General features: G+C 51.7%; 1 protein-coding gene and 1 long non-coding RNA gene across 3 annotated transcripts; one reads left to right on the forward strand and one right to left on the reverse strand.

Moving 5' to 3' along the window:
- Window positions 1–1,569: 1,569 nt before the first annotated feature.
- Window positions 1,570–7,723, reverse strand: LOC142055490 (uncharacterized). Of its 2 annotated transcripts, none has more exons than XR_012659950.1 (3): window positions 7,606–7,723; window positions 2,837–2,922; window positions 1,570–2,034 (listed from the first exon to the last, which is right to left on the reverse strand). It is a non-coding gene; the product is annotated as an uncharacterized LOC142055490 (long non-coding RNA). The 2 variants fall into 2 exon arrangements; XR_012659949.1 differs by lacking the exon at window positions 7,606–7,723 and adding an exon at window positions 5,477–5,710.
- On the forward strand, window positions 6,169–13,778 carry RHOU (ras homolog family member U). Its single transcript, XM_075089507.1, has 3 exons — window positions 6,169–6,844; window positions 7,643–7,701; window positions 10,744–13,778. The coding sequence occupies exons 1-3, from the start codon at window positions 6,505–6,507 to the stop codon at window positions 11,197–11,199; spliced, it is 855 nt and encodes a 284-aa protein (XP_074945608.1). The 5' UTR covers window positions 6,169–6,504; the 3' UTR covers window positions 11,200–13,778.
- The last annotated feature ends 618 nt before the right edge of the window (window positions 13,779–14,396 follow it).

Genomic DNA, 14,396 nt, shown 5'->3' on the forward strand with positions numbered 1-14,396 from the left:
GCTGGGGTTAATCCCCATTCAAAGAGTCTCTGGGTGTCTAATTAGTGTAAAAACAAAACAGATGCCTGGCATGACCCTGAGAGGAAAACTGATAAAGGTCTTTTAGCTTGGCTAGAAAAGAGAATGTCTGCTGTACAGAAAATACCTCTGAGATATAGATGACTTCAGGAACACAGATTACAACACTGAAGATTGGGGTAGAAGTGTACATGGGAGACAGTGAATTGTAGTCTTGGCTTGGGCATGAAGGCCATGGAGATCTGCCTGTGGGGTCACGTGAAGATGCCCATAAATGCAGGTCCCACAGCTTAAGCATGGGTGAAGGGTGAAGAGAGTGCTCATAGCAGGGATGAGGGCAGGGCTGGAGCAGGAACCAGCTCAGGCAGCCAGCAGGGTTTCTTCTCAGGAGTGCTACAAGTGTCAGAAAGGCTGTGGCAGAAAACAGGAGGGAAAGATTTTCCCAGCTGCTGAAAAGAGTGGCAGACTAGGATTTTGACAGCTGTTTTGGGAGTCCACCTGGGGAACTGGTGGGGCTGTGGCAGCTAAGAAAAGCTAGTAAGGGGGTTCACATATGGGCTGATGGGCAACGTGGCAAAGAGCATCCATGCTGCAGGTACCATACCTGATTTGAACGCTAGCTGCTCTGCCCCTGGCTCCTCAGAGATGCGTGCCCAAACTGAGCTGCATTTCTCTGCTCGGCACTCCCCTCTGCCACTCTCACCAGCCCCACCATCGTGCAGCACATTGCCCAAGCATGTTTTCTTCTCCTCCAGCTTAGTCCTTGGATTTACCTTCCTCTGTGCAGATTGTCTCTGTAAACTGGGGCTCCTGGAGTAGAAATAACGTGGCAGGTTATAAATCCCAGTGAGCAGAAGGACACTGAAATGCAGTATGCCACAGGGCAGGGGCAGTTCCTTCATTCAGGTTTGGCAAAACTAGTATCTTTGTTATTCTTCTTACCCAGACATTTATCTGCCACCACCAAGATCTTACCCAGTCTGTCCCCAGTAGTGCCCAGGCGATCTTCTGGGGCCACTGCTCGGTTCCTGCTCAGACCCGACAGGGAGAGCCAGTCCAGAGCAGAGCTCCCAGGCGTGCCTGGAGGGGCGTGGGGCAGCCCTAGGGAGGTGAGGGGCTTCAGGACAAGCAGGCAAATTGGTGACCTTCACACAAAATACAGGACACGCAGCACTTGCCAGCAGCTGTGACCCCAGATCAGCTGAAAAGGATTTTGAAAGCGAGATAAAGGGATCGCCTCCTACAGTGGTTCCCCTGCAGAGGCACTGCAGATAGCAGGTTAAGGTTAATTTGTTTTCTGAATTAACTAGGAATTTGGGAGGCTTGAAGCAATTGTGCTTTGTTTTGTTTTTCAGGTTTATCTCAACAATCCTTTTTCCCTGTGTTTTTTTTTGATAGCGTCTTCTCAATCAGAACTTAGCTGGAAGGATGGGGAGGGTTTATTGTGTTAATAATGTGTGCTGGTTACTGGACCCTTTCCCCAGGTAGTGAAAACTTCCCTGAGATCGATATCTTGGGCAATTAAAACGTTCTTTAAAAAAAGCCCTGGCAAATACTTTTTTTTTTTAATTACAAATCAAATATATAATAAAAGCAGCAATATCTTGTACTTCTCCAGCCCTTTTCCCTCCTAGTCCTCAAAGAACAGCCTCAAAAGTACTTCTCCGGAGTCAGAGCAGGTCGGAGCCGTTCTTTATACAAGCTGCCTTTTCTTTCCCAGGTTGTTGCCCTTCCTTTGCTCCCTCATACTTCCCCTTTCTGTTCTCCCCACCTCCTCTGCCACCAGCCAGCTCAGCAGTGCCTTGCAATCCTGTTCTTTGGAAAGTGAAGGGGTGTGTCACAGATGGGTTTTTTCCAGACCTTGGGGTTGCTCTTCTCGACAAAGAACAGGATCTTGGTGACAGCCCTGCAGAGCAGGCTGTACCCTTCCCTTAAACAAGCAGCAGTGCATCACGTCATGCTCGGAGCGCGCCGCCCTACTCCCTTGCCTCCCTCCGTGTCAGGCTTTTCAAGTTTCTACAAGAAAAAAAGAAAAGAAAGCTTTCATTCTACAAGGCCAGCATCCAGTTCATATTTTATATATCGCAGGGAAAATGATAAGCCAGAATACAACAATGACCTACTTCACGTCTTGATAAAATAATTTCCTCTCTCTGTCATTTTCCTCAAAGAATAATATTTGACTAGCACAAGCATGTAAGATAGAGCAAGAGCTTTTCTGTGAACTAGCTGATAATATACCAGATTCAGCCCTGAGACAGACAACTGCCACCCTGTTGACCTATGTGGAGTTAAGCTTGTTTATCCCTCAGCTCAGAGCTCTGGAAACAATTGGGTTCAAACCTGTAAGATGTGTGCATGTGATAGGGCTGAGGAGACAGCACCTATCTGTTACAGCATCCCTCCATCAATGCACCCTCAGCCCCCCACCAGCACAGCTGCCCGGGAGCTGCTCTGACTCGCTGCTGTGGTACAAACAGGGCCCCCCCCCGCAAAACAACCGGTTACCTCATCCTCTTACACAAAAGGCTACTGTATTTGGTAGGGTACATTACAGTATAGGGCAACCATGCAGCTCTGAATCCGCTCGCCCCCCCCTCCCCGAGCACAGAAACAATGCAGACCGTTATAGCTATCTCACTGGAGCCTACTTAGCTCAATGCATTGACTGTGTTTGTCTACTGAAGGTGTTTAAAAATGTGCACGTGGCATTTTTCACTCGCAGCATTGGCATGAAGAGCTTTCTCACATCATCTTTCAACACTGTTCAAATGGATTGTCACCCAGTGCATATTGCCCCCCACCATCTCCCACCTACAGGAGCTTCCCTTGAGGTTGTGCATCTTTCCCCTTAATAAGTTCTCATTGCAGCGTTGATACAGGCCACAGATTTGCCATTTGTCACTGCAGAGAAGAGGGGACATTGCTCAGGCATCCTTACGTCCTCATTTGGGTCATATTCTGTCCTGGCATCAGAGATCACATTATGTCTGCTCACCTTACAGCTGGCACGCTGTCCGAAACGGACAGAAATTCGTCTGCTGCAATTGCTCCGGCAACTGCCCAAGATGCCCAAAGCCGACCAGCATATAGTAGTTACCGCATTTACCATCAGCTTATTTGCCATACGCTGACTTCCAGCATCACATGCCATCCCACAGTACTAACAAGGTACATGATTTATGGGATGCTGCTGAGAGTAAAATATAGTTAAAATTCAATTATAGTTCTCCTTTTATTTTCTTCCTTGCATAAATGTGGTACGAACTGAGCCTGGTCTATTGACTTTTCTCCAATTTCTTGCTCCCTGAGGTGGAAAGTTCCTCTGGATTTCTAGAGATGGAAAACTACCGACTGCTGGGCTCTGGCAGGAGAAGGGTAACAAGTGTCTGGGCACGGCGCTGGAGACTCCTTTTGACAGCTCTGCTCCTTAGGCACTACGGGCCTTTCTATCGAAGCCCATGTGTGTGGGACACAGCTTTCTCGGGTGCTGCTCGGAGCCTGAAGACTAAACTCTCACAGGGAACTAGAGTCTTAAAAGCCGTACTTTTTCCCATTGTTTGTGCCTGTTGTTAGCATTGCCTTGTCTTGTGTAGAGACGCAGCTATGTATACACGCAGAGCCATGCAGAACAAAAACGAGGCACTGGACTGCAACTCTGGCTCTGCCTCCTGCCCAGAGCAGTAGGAAGCAAACGCATCAGACCTAACAGCATCTAGCCTCCGTGCTCCGTGCAGTTCTTCAGAAATGACTGACGATGTTTTCCTTGTCTTGTGTAGATCCTGACTACCTTCAAAGTTTCACCGCAGCCGTTTGTTTTCAACACAGAAGGGACACAAGTTTCTGTAATTCACCCATTTTCCTCTTGGCTCAGCTGAAGGAAAAGAAGGACCTATAACAGTTTTTGGTACTGGGATTGGTACCTGATTTTGATCAGGGATGTGATTTGTCACTGGTACCACTCTCACACCAAGCTATGTGGTTCACTGTTGAAACAGCTCCAGATGTTAGCAGGCTACAGGTAGCACTGAGCCCCCTCAACCGTTACAGCAGAGCAGCCGCGCAAAGGCTTCTCACCCCTTTCAGTGAAACATCTGCTGGGCTGAAGCTGTCTAGTACTGAATTAAACAAATGCTGTGACTTTGCAGCCAGGTGGCTGTAGAGCACGCAGGCTTTAGGACTCTGCTACGGAGGGAGCAACCGCAGGAACAAGTGTGGCAACAGGCTGCCGTGGTGGTAACTTTTCAAACAGCTGCAGCTATTTGCAAAGTGAGCCTGCATCTACACACGTTTTTGTGTGTGAATGGTTTTCCCTTCCCCAACAAGAGTAAGTCATATTAGCATTATTCCAGCACAACTGCATCCGTACTCTGGGGAGTTAGCTGCAACCGTATTGTTAAAGCAGTTCAGCTTTTGTAGGTAGACAGGCTATAATTACACTAAATTAAAATAGAATGCTTTTGTTCTAACCTGGGCATCCCCATGAGGACTTGCACCAAAATAACCAAAGGTACGAACTAAGTCATTTCTGTTATTTTAGTGTGTGCCTGAGTGCAGGCAGGCTCCCACTCCGATCCTCTGGCTGTCGATCCTGGCAAAGCTCAGCTGCCCAGGTGATTTCCTCTTCTCAGGCTTCATCACAGGGGAATCAATATATGAAAGCAACCCACAGGGGACCGCTTCTTTGTTGTAGCAGGGTGCCCTGTGATGTCTCTCTGTGGCACTATCTCCCTATGTGACAGCACCATCTTCGTTCATTTAGAAGAAGGTAATTCTGCAGGACTGGGGAGTCCCACATGTGGGTCAGTGGCCCCTATGGGTTTTGAGCATGAGGGTCACACTGAGCCCCTCTGCTCCGCTGTGCTTCCACCCCTGCCCAGCTGTGCTTCCTGCGGGGGGTGGGTGGGTGCTGCCACCCCGGTGCAGGGCTCCAGGGAGCTGTTTCTTCCCCACCCCTCAAACTGCATGCACAGGTCCTCCAACCTGGGATCTTCCCAGCTGCCTTTGGCCATGGAGGACCTTGGCTCTGGCCCTGCTTTGGGGTGCCCAAAATTTTGCCTAAGTGCATGAGCTCCAAGACCCTACAGACAGCCACGGCGGCTGTTCCCATGGAAGAAGCCAGTGCACATAGGAAAGCAAGATTAGCTGTACCAAGTGCTTATATTCCATGAGGGATGAGCCTTGGCAGGGTCTTCAGTGGTCAGACCACGCAGCCCCAGAGCTTATAGAAGCAGGAAGACGACAGCCCCTCAGGCTCGACATTTCCAGCTCCTCCAACGAGCGCGGGACAGGCAGCTGGGGCACGACGGGCAGCTGCGCCATGCGCTGCGGTACGAAACCAGCTGCATCATGCGGGTTTCCGTTTCAGTGGGGGAAAAGGGGAAACAGCACTCGAGGTCGCACTAGGAACCCAGCGATGCTGAAAAGGGTAAACAGAAAAACCCGATGTTTAAGTTACCTGTAATTGCTGTCTGCAAAATGAGGACACTAACATCTATATTCCGGGTTCTCCAGGTGGCACTGTTCCTGTTTGCACAGTGCAAAGGTCCCCAGAAGAAATATGTTAATGATATTCCCAACTTAGGGCAGAGCCAAACTTTATAGCAGCCTTCCATTTTCTGTGCTCAACCGCAAAACTTTCCAAGGCCAACTTATTGCAACGGCCCTGATAACGTTGCCCCCCCTTTCCCACGACTCATGGCCCAGTTTACCCACCACCACCACCACCCCCCCTCGGGCGTGCAGCTGGGAGCCCCCTCCGCGCCCGCTGCTCCCGACCGCAAAGCGCGCCGCGAGCACCCGGCGAAACTCCCGCGCGCCCCCGCCCCGCGCAGTCCCATCGCTTAGCGCGATCCCGGGCGGGGGCGAGGCAGCGGGTCCCCCCCGCCGCTGGGCGAACCCCGCCTCAGCCCGCGGCGCCCCGCTACGGCGGGCGGAGCAGCCCCGGGCAGGAGGGGCGGGCCGGGGCGGTGCGAGGCGCGCCCCCGCGGCGCCAGCCAATGGCGACGCGCGGTTCGTCGCCGCGCTCCGCGGCAGGGCGAGCGGGCCAATGAGACGCGCGCCCGCGCGGCGGCGGCACGCCCCCCCCTTCCCGCCTCCTGCCCGCGGCCCGCGGGGCGGGCGGGGCGGGCGCTGGGGCGCCGCCTGCCGGGCTGGGCTGGGCCGGGCCGGGCCGCGCGGCGGCGGTCGGCGGCTCCTCCTCCTCCCCGCGCGGCGCTATGTCACGCGGCGGCGCGGGGCCGGCGGTTGGGACTCGGTAGCGCGGGGCGAGGCGAGCGCAGCGCAGCCGGGATCCCGCCGCCGCCTGCGCCCGGGAAGAGCCACCGAGCGCCGCCGGGGCTGGCTTCGCGGCGGTCTCGCCGCGCCTGCCGGCCCGCCGGGGCCCCGCATCGCCCGCCCGCCGTCCCCGCTCCCCGCCGCCTCCCGGCCGGCGGCCCCGCTCCGCGCGTCTCTCCCCGGCCGGCGGGGCTCCGCGTCGCCGCGCGGATGCCGCCGCAGCAGGAGGGCGAGGCGGGCTACATCAGCAAGCCGGTGCCGGGCGGCTGCGAGGTGCCGCCGGTGCCCCCGCGCAGGGTGCGCAGCGGCCGGGCGGCGGCGGCGCTGGGGGCGGCGCTGGGCGGCCGCTGCCGGGCGGCGGGGAGCGGGGCCGGGGCAGCCGCGGGGGCCGGAGCCGGGGCTGGGGCCGGAGCCGGAGCCGAGCCCCGGCGCAGCATCAAGTGCGTGCTGGTGGGGGACGGCGCCGTGGGGAAGACCAGCCTGGTGGTGAGCTACACCACCAACGGGTATCCCACCGAGTACATCCCCACCGCCTTCGACAACTTCTCCGGTAAGGGCCGGCGGCGGCCGCGGGGAGCGGGGCGGCGGGAGGGGGTGCTGCCGCCGCGGGGAGCCGCGCGTCCCGCCTGTGCCTCCCGCCGGGGCCGTGGCGGGGCCGCTCGGGGTGGGCCGGGGGGTTCCAGCCTCGGTTATGTCTTTGTTTCTTCATTTGAGGGCAGGACCCCCCTCGGGCAGGAGCGGACTTTGTTAGGCTTGACCGCAGCCGGCAGCACCGGCTCATCTCCCGTGCAGCGGAGCCAGGCTGGCAGCCGGTGTCGCGCCCGGCCGTGCGGGCAAAGCCGGGCTGTAATCCTGAGCTCTCCGGTCTAAAACTCCCAGCTCCCGGCGAGATAGGAAGCTCCTAAAAGGAAAGCTTAAATACTGGCCTCGTCTCACCATCGCAAAGGGGTTCTGGGGTTTCTCTTTGGTCCAGAGGGGGTGGGGGGTTGTGTCCCGGTTGTGTTGAAGGTGTACAAGAGGGTAATGAACTAAACCCTTCGTAGCAGAAGGACCGGGGCCGCTTGGCTCGCCCTCCCCGCTGCCAGCGGAGGGTTAGTGCAGCCCCTGCCTGCCTCACCTCTTGCAGTGAAATGAATCGCAAAGCCCTGAAGGGCTTGTGGGTGCCCAAGTGTGGTTAGTGAGAGACCCTTCCAGCTCTGTTAAGTTGTTAAATCTGAACTAATTGAAGAGAAGACTGAAAGAGCTGAGGGATGGTAAATCTTCTTTTATTTTTTTTTTTCCTTAATGGAAAACGTGTAAAGTTAGACTCACCACGCTTTTCCCCCTCCCTCCTCCTTTCTCTCCAAAGCTGTCGTGTCTGTTGATGGCAAGCCGGTGAGACTTCAGCTCTGCGACACAGCTGGTCAGGTCAGTGAAGCCACTTATTTAAGTGACAGTGGGAGGGGAGAAGTTGTCACACAAAGTCGTCCTGCTGATGACTTCATAGATTGGAAAGGAGTCCCAATGTTTGATCATCTTACTAAACTGCTGTCATTTTCACTGCTGCTTAACCCACTGCTTTGCCCGGTGTCTGTCGAAGGGTGGGGGGCGTACTGTGCCTCCGTATAAGGGCTAGGCACAGGCTGCTGCTCTGCTTAGCCTGACTAGAAAGGCTGAACATACGGGGGATTCAAGGACCACCTGGTATTCCTTTTGAGTGGTTGTCACTGCCTTTATTTTTGCTAAATAACTGCGGGTTTAAGAATTATGGTGTTGGGGATGTACAAATGCAAAGTATCCACAGCTGTAGGTGTCCAGAGATAGAGACTGTGTTTTTGAAGGGGCAGAAGCTTAAGGGAGAAGCAAGCCCTATTGGGTGTTGTCCACGGAGGTTTCATATTCGCCATTCCCACGCCCTTAAAAAGTGCTGCCACCCCAAAGCCGAGGTTTGCTGTAGTCTAAGTCCTGAAGGCTTGAGGGTGGCTGATGCCTCTCAGCTCCTAATCTGCCTGATACATAAAAAGAACCCATTTCTTACTGCCTTATATTTTCTGCAAGTCCCTGACTTAAACCACCCCAAGCAGCATGCAACACCACTTGTCAGGGGTTGAGTCTGGATATAGCCAAAAGTAGCTAAAAGTATTTCATTACCTGGCTCGCGTTTGAAGGCAGTGGGAGTTAGGTTCCTGGACAGCTTTGTGCATCTGGGTCTATGCCTTCACCAAAACCACGCTGAAAAATCTCAGTGGCCTTAACATACAAACCTATTTAGATGAATTGTAACTGGGCGCCCTACTTAGGAAAGGGTTTGGAGGGCTGCGCAGTCCTAGACAGCAGCATAGGACTCCCACGTGCCCTACAAACTGAAGCTAAAATCCTACATGCAGCCTTTTGTGGGTAACGGTATGAAGTAGAACAGCAGAACTACCCCACGATTTCTTGCCCTGCTTGAAGGGACGGGGTGGTATCACAGCAGCCTGGGCTGTGAGTGTTCACATGCAGGGTGTGGCAGGTGAAATTGCCATGGGGTGACAGGCAGCACCCGTGGAAATGCAGCCAGAAGCTACAGGAGGGATGGGCAGGCCCAGTCACCTCTTGCCTTCGCTGCCGTTAATGGTTAAGATGTTTTCTCTGCCTGTCCCAGTGCAGCTGGAATAGGTAGAGGCACTGCCTAAAAAGTGAAGGGGTTATCTAAGCCAGCAGAAGTTGTCCCAAATAAAAGAAACCGAACGGGATACTTTTGTAAAACAGTGTTGCAGTGAGATGGCTGCTGGAATCTGCAGCAAAAAAAAACCACTCCAGGCAGAGGGAAATGATATTTGAGCATCTCCAGTCTGACGAGGCATAGAGTCCCTGCAGGTCATGTACCTACCATTGAAACTCCAGGAGTGAACTAGGAATATAAAGGGCACTATTTCATCCGGAGGGAAACCCTTAAGATCTGGGTTTGGCTTTCAAACACATTGAATCGAGCCCTTTTGAGGTTTATCACGTAGCAAGAGGAGGCAATTACATGGCGAGGTGCCTTCCTGTAAATGGCCCTGTCGTTCAGAGCAGCAGCTCTCAGTAAATGTGGGGTTCCTCTCAAGCCAAGCTGTGAGAGGCTGGTTTCCTCTGAGGCTTAATCTGAGAATCAAGAGAGCTAATGAAGCTTGCTTTCTTGACTCGTGTTTTATAAATCACTGTCTGTCTTGGAGATACTGCTGGAAGAAATTCATTCAAGTGAAACGAGACTTCTGAGGCTTCCAGGGGGCTTTAAACGGCAGATCCTGGGCCTCCAGAGGCTTTAAAGCAAAATTTCCCATCTTGAAAATTAACATGGGACTTGCAATTCAGCAGTAAACTGCTGGTACCAGAGAGATGTTTTCAGCTGTGTGTGTTCTTTGCACTTTCAATTCAGAGCTTTTGAGAACATGGTCCGTTTTAATTAAAATGTCACTGCCGCTGAGGCAAATCCTACCTGTTCAGGCTGCTAGTGTTACCCTGCTTTTATCCTGCTGTCAGCATAAAAGCAGCCTGCCTGGAGTTAACCCTTGCTTCTTTCTGCATTCTTCGCTGAGGATCAACTTGCCCTTGTTACCATGAGGTGTTTGGCTTTCTTGTGGCTAGTTCCTGAAGCTGAAAAAGAGCTTTGCTTTGCTGGAGTTTGCACTAAAAAGAGAAAAAAACCCAACCAAAAACAAAACAAGAAAAAAACCAAACCCCAAAACCAAATGAGAAAGGTAGTGCTGGGAGGCCTGTTTGCAGTTTGTTTGATGTGGCATGGGTGGGAGGGAAAGGTAAAGCTCTTACTCTATGCCATTGGCATGTTAAGCCTGCACATTGTGAGTCGTTATTGCTGCCTTCAGATTTAAATCCCTGGGCACAATAGCAGGGAAATTATTCCCATATCCTGTAGGATGTTGTCAAGTAGTCACCAGTTTAAAACGCTTGCTGCCACTTGTCTGCTCTGCTCTTGCCTGTGTCTGGAAGTAGAGGTGTTGGCAGAGCAGCTTTGAGGTACACAGGCACTCAGAGCATCTCACTGACTCACCCCTGAGAGGTGGACCTTAGATTTTCGGCTCCATAACTCATGTGCCGTAACCTGCTTCCCGCAGCATCGCTCCTTTGCTGGAATAGGGCAGAGGGCCTGCGTACAAAGAGCGAAGGAAACATTTAAGCAGAATTAGTCAGAAAATTTCAGCTACGTGGGGAAGCCACCACCTTCATCCTGCGTGCCTGACGGTGGCAGGCTGCCTGCTGGCTAGCAGCTGTGACACCTCAGGCTTGGGACAGGCGACTTCTGCTCATAACACACCTCGTTGGGTGGTCTGGGTGCTCATGTTGAGGTGCCTCTCAAGATGGCAGCAGCAGGTCATCCTCAGCTTCCCCAAAGGTCAGCAGCAAGCTAGAGCTGGGAGCGTACCAGGGCGTTCTCCAGGGCTGACATGCTTTTTCCGTTGGGTGCTAACACAATTTTGTTCCGTGCAGGATGAATTCGACAAGCTCAGGCCCCTGTGCTACACCAACACGGACATCTTCTTGTTGTGCTTCAGCGTGGTGAGCCCCTCATCCTTCCAGAACGTAAGTGAGAAGTGGGTTCCTGAAATTCGATGCCATTGCCCCAAGGCGCCCATTATCCTGGTTGGGACGCAGTCGGACCTCCGGGAGGATGTCAAAGTTCTCATCGAGCTGGACAAGTGCAAAGAAAAGCCTGTCTCAGAGGAGGCTGCGAAGCTCTGTGCCGAGGAAATAAAAGCCGCGTCCTACATTGAGTGCTCTGCTTTGACTCAGAAAAACCTCAAGGAGGTCTTTGATGCGGCCATCGTGGCTGGTATTCAGTACTCGGATACCCAGCAGCAACCAAAGAAATCCAAGTCTAGGACTCCAGACAAGATGAAAAACCTCTCCAAATCCTGGTGGAAAAAATACTGCTGTTTTGTATAGGGGTTGCAAGGACCTGAGTGCTGCTCTGAGGAAATTGAATAGAGGCTATATTAGCTGAATTGTCATTCTGTGTTGTCCCGAGTGTATAGTGTAGATCTCTATGTATGTGTATATGTTGCTACTGGATATCTCAGTTGCCCTTTCAAGGGTGGCAGAAGGATTCTTAGTTAAATAATTGCTATAAATCAGGTCTGGCATCCAGTTTCATGACTAAAACCTCTCATTGAGGAAGAAGAGCGCCATGTGTCTGTGAGGGTAGAAGGATTTGTCCAAAGGATTCGACTTGTTGTGCTATAAGGTGTATGTGGTGGGGAGGAGCACACCAGAGGCCTTTGCTGCCAGGGCTTCGCAGGAGGAGTGTGCAAGCGACTGTGGAAACGTAGAGCTCTCTACATGGACAGTCAAAGGGAAAAATAACACTGTGCCTCCTAACTGACATTTGTAGCTTTAAAATCCCGCTCCTGCTCTCTTCTCTGTGTCTTCCCAAGCCAGTACTCTTAGAGATCGCTTTAAAAAGGGTGTGCAAGAGGTGTAATCTATATGTAAATGCCATGGTTGGAAAGGTCATGAATATACCTTCAGCATGGGGTGAGGGAACCTAATCCCTCACGGAGCTGCCATCTCGTTTGTCACCTCCTGACTGAGTGAAAGTCCCTTCTGTCCTACTTCCCCTGCCTTTCCCAGGAAGCGGTGTGGAAGCCCGAGGAACGTGACCAAGCTTTGACTCGCTACCTCGAGTAGTGGCGATTTCCTCTGTATTTTTGCAGACATGACGACAGTTCATCTATTTCAGCTGAAAGGAATGTAAATGCTGTTGCGTTGGGTTTGGTGTCTTGGTTTGATTTTTTTTTTTAAGAGATGTAACAAATATCGGTGCAGCACCATGTAAACCACATCTGGTTTTAAGTCTACAGGCAAGGATTTCAGGATGCCCCTCCTTACCTTTTAGGGCTGCTACACAACAAATCAGGCAGATCAAGATTTATAACAAACTGGACTCTAGAAACTGAGGCTGCTGTGTCCTCTTCATGATGCTGTTTCCAACCAAGTTAATGTTTCCTTTCTAAAGACAGTGGCTCGTGGTTGAATCTTGTCCAAGCTCATAGTCATGAGATTGGCTGAGGCCACCCCGGAAATTTAACTGATATATTTTCCCTCCCCCCCCCCCCCCCCCCCGATCAGTCCAACAGATTAACTGAAATGTGCCTAAAATGTAGCTGAGTGACAAACATAGCGCAGATTTGAGTGTGAACTACTCGCTGACTAAATCTGGTTCCTACTAAAACTAAGCCTAATTCCAGCCCTGGCAAGTTCAAGAGACCTGAGGGGTAACGTGACTCTCTAAAAGAATCAGTATTTGAACTTATCCTGCAGAGGACATTTAGTTTGTGCTGTATGTCTGCCTTTTTATGGCCCTGACTACTTTTTTTTCCCCCCCTAGATATTTCAAGATCAGATTTTTTTTTTTCCCCTCCCTTCAGCCAAAGCCTTGAAGTGACCTTTTTTGTAGTCTTAAACTAAACTGCAGTGACAGAAAGCCGGAACCTTTTTTTCATCAGAAATGAATCAATGCCCGATATAAAGAACTGTGGAAGCCATTTGAGTTGATAAAGCTGACCACAGTTTACCTCCTGGCCCATTAAAGAAAATGACACTATGTAAATGGATTCTGGGCTGTATTGGCATAGACTCCCCAGGCAGTATTTTTCCCTCTACAGCAAAATGAGTGCAGAACGGGTAATGTTCCGTTGCTGAAAACTTGAAAATGGGATGGAAATCTTTACCTAGGGCCTGATTCAATAAAAATGTGTTGGCTTCTGCACTGGAACAGCCTGGAAAAACAGTTTCCATAGCACAGAAGCTGGATGCATTTAGCTTTTGCATCGGGTTGGTAATGGTTTAATGTTTACTGGTCATGAAGTTAACATCTGAGCCTTCGTATTTCTTACTCGAATGCTTTGACAGGTTTTTCAGATACGCAGTCATACCGTCATCTTGGAGAAAAACATAAAGCCAGATTTCTCTTGGGTGCTTTGCTTCTTGGTAAAATGGTCTCAGTTGATCAAAAATGTGGGTTTGGGGAGGAGACAGGCTTGAATCTGAGCAGCTTCTGTTTGCAAAAATAACAATTTCTCCTGCAAGATCATACTGCTTTGTATCACACCGTACTGGAAGCTGTAGGTTATATTTTATAAGCAGCCTGTTTCATAATCTGGAGTAGCATTACTTTTAAATGTAGCCAGCTGTGACTCTTTCTGAAAATGTGATGTATATACAACTTGTTATAGCCCTTTACTAGGTGTATGTAAACTGAGGTCTAATAACTTTATGAATACTGCTCTACACGGGGCTACACAGGGTCTAGGTTTTAGGAATATTACTTTCAAAATCACCAGTATTTTACGAGCGCAAGTGAGGGGGAGATGTCTCTATGTAGTCTATAATCTGATGTGCCTTATAAAAAAAGAAAAAAAACCAAACCCTCTCTTCTGTTTTCTAAGTGTAGGCTATATTCCAAAAGAAATATTTCACGTGAGAATGATATAAATGAGGTATTTGGAAATAAATTCTGACCTGTGTATGCGTCTGCCTCTGCTGCCTGCTCGTGGAGGCTGGAGGGCAGTCCCAGGTCGTGCCCCGCACTGATACCTGGCAGGGAGGAGGCAGCTGCACTGCCAGCCCGGGGCTGCGCTCCCCCTCTCCCAGCAAAAAGCCTCCATGGTTAAAAAAAAATAGACTTTCCCCTGCGCTGCCCTATTCCCCAGGGGTCTGGGCTGGGTGGGAAGGGTATGACAGCAGGCTTTCTGCCTCCCTGGCAGCATGGCAGCCTCTTGCTGTGGCCCCCCAAGGCGCGGGCAGGCTCATTGTGCCTGGCCCCTGGAAGCAGGGTGAGTGGCAGGAGCACAGCCTGGACGAGGACAGCTGGGGGCATGCCAAGGCTGGCGGCGTGGTGTTTCACCCACCGCATGCTGCACCACACGTGCCCTGGGAGAGCCGGAGGATATTTTTGGAAGAGCAAAGCCTTTTCCCTCTTGGCACCAAGAGTTTTGTTACCTCTTCCCCCAGTCCTGTCTCCTGTGCTGGAGCACTGGAGCCAAGATGTGTGAGGCTGGAGGTTGTTCGTGCCCAGAGCTCCCGGGTGGCTGTGGTGGGGGGACCTTCCGCCCTTGGGTGCTGTGACGGCTGCCCTGGGGCAG

This window comes from Phalacrocorax aristotelis, chromosome 3 (assembly GCF_949628215.1).
Source record: "Phalacrocorax aristotelis chromosome 3, bGulAri2.1, whole genome shotgun sequence".
NCBI lineage: Eukaryota > Metazoa > Chordata > Aves > Suliformes > Phalacrocoracidae > Phalacrocorax > Phalacrocorax aristotelis.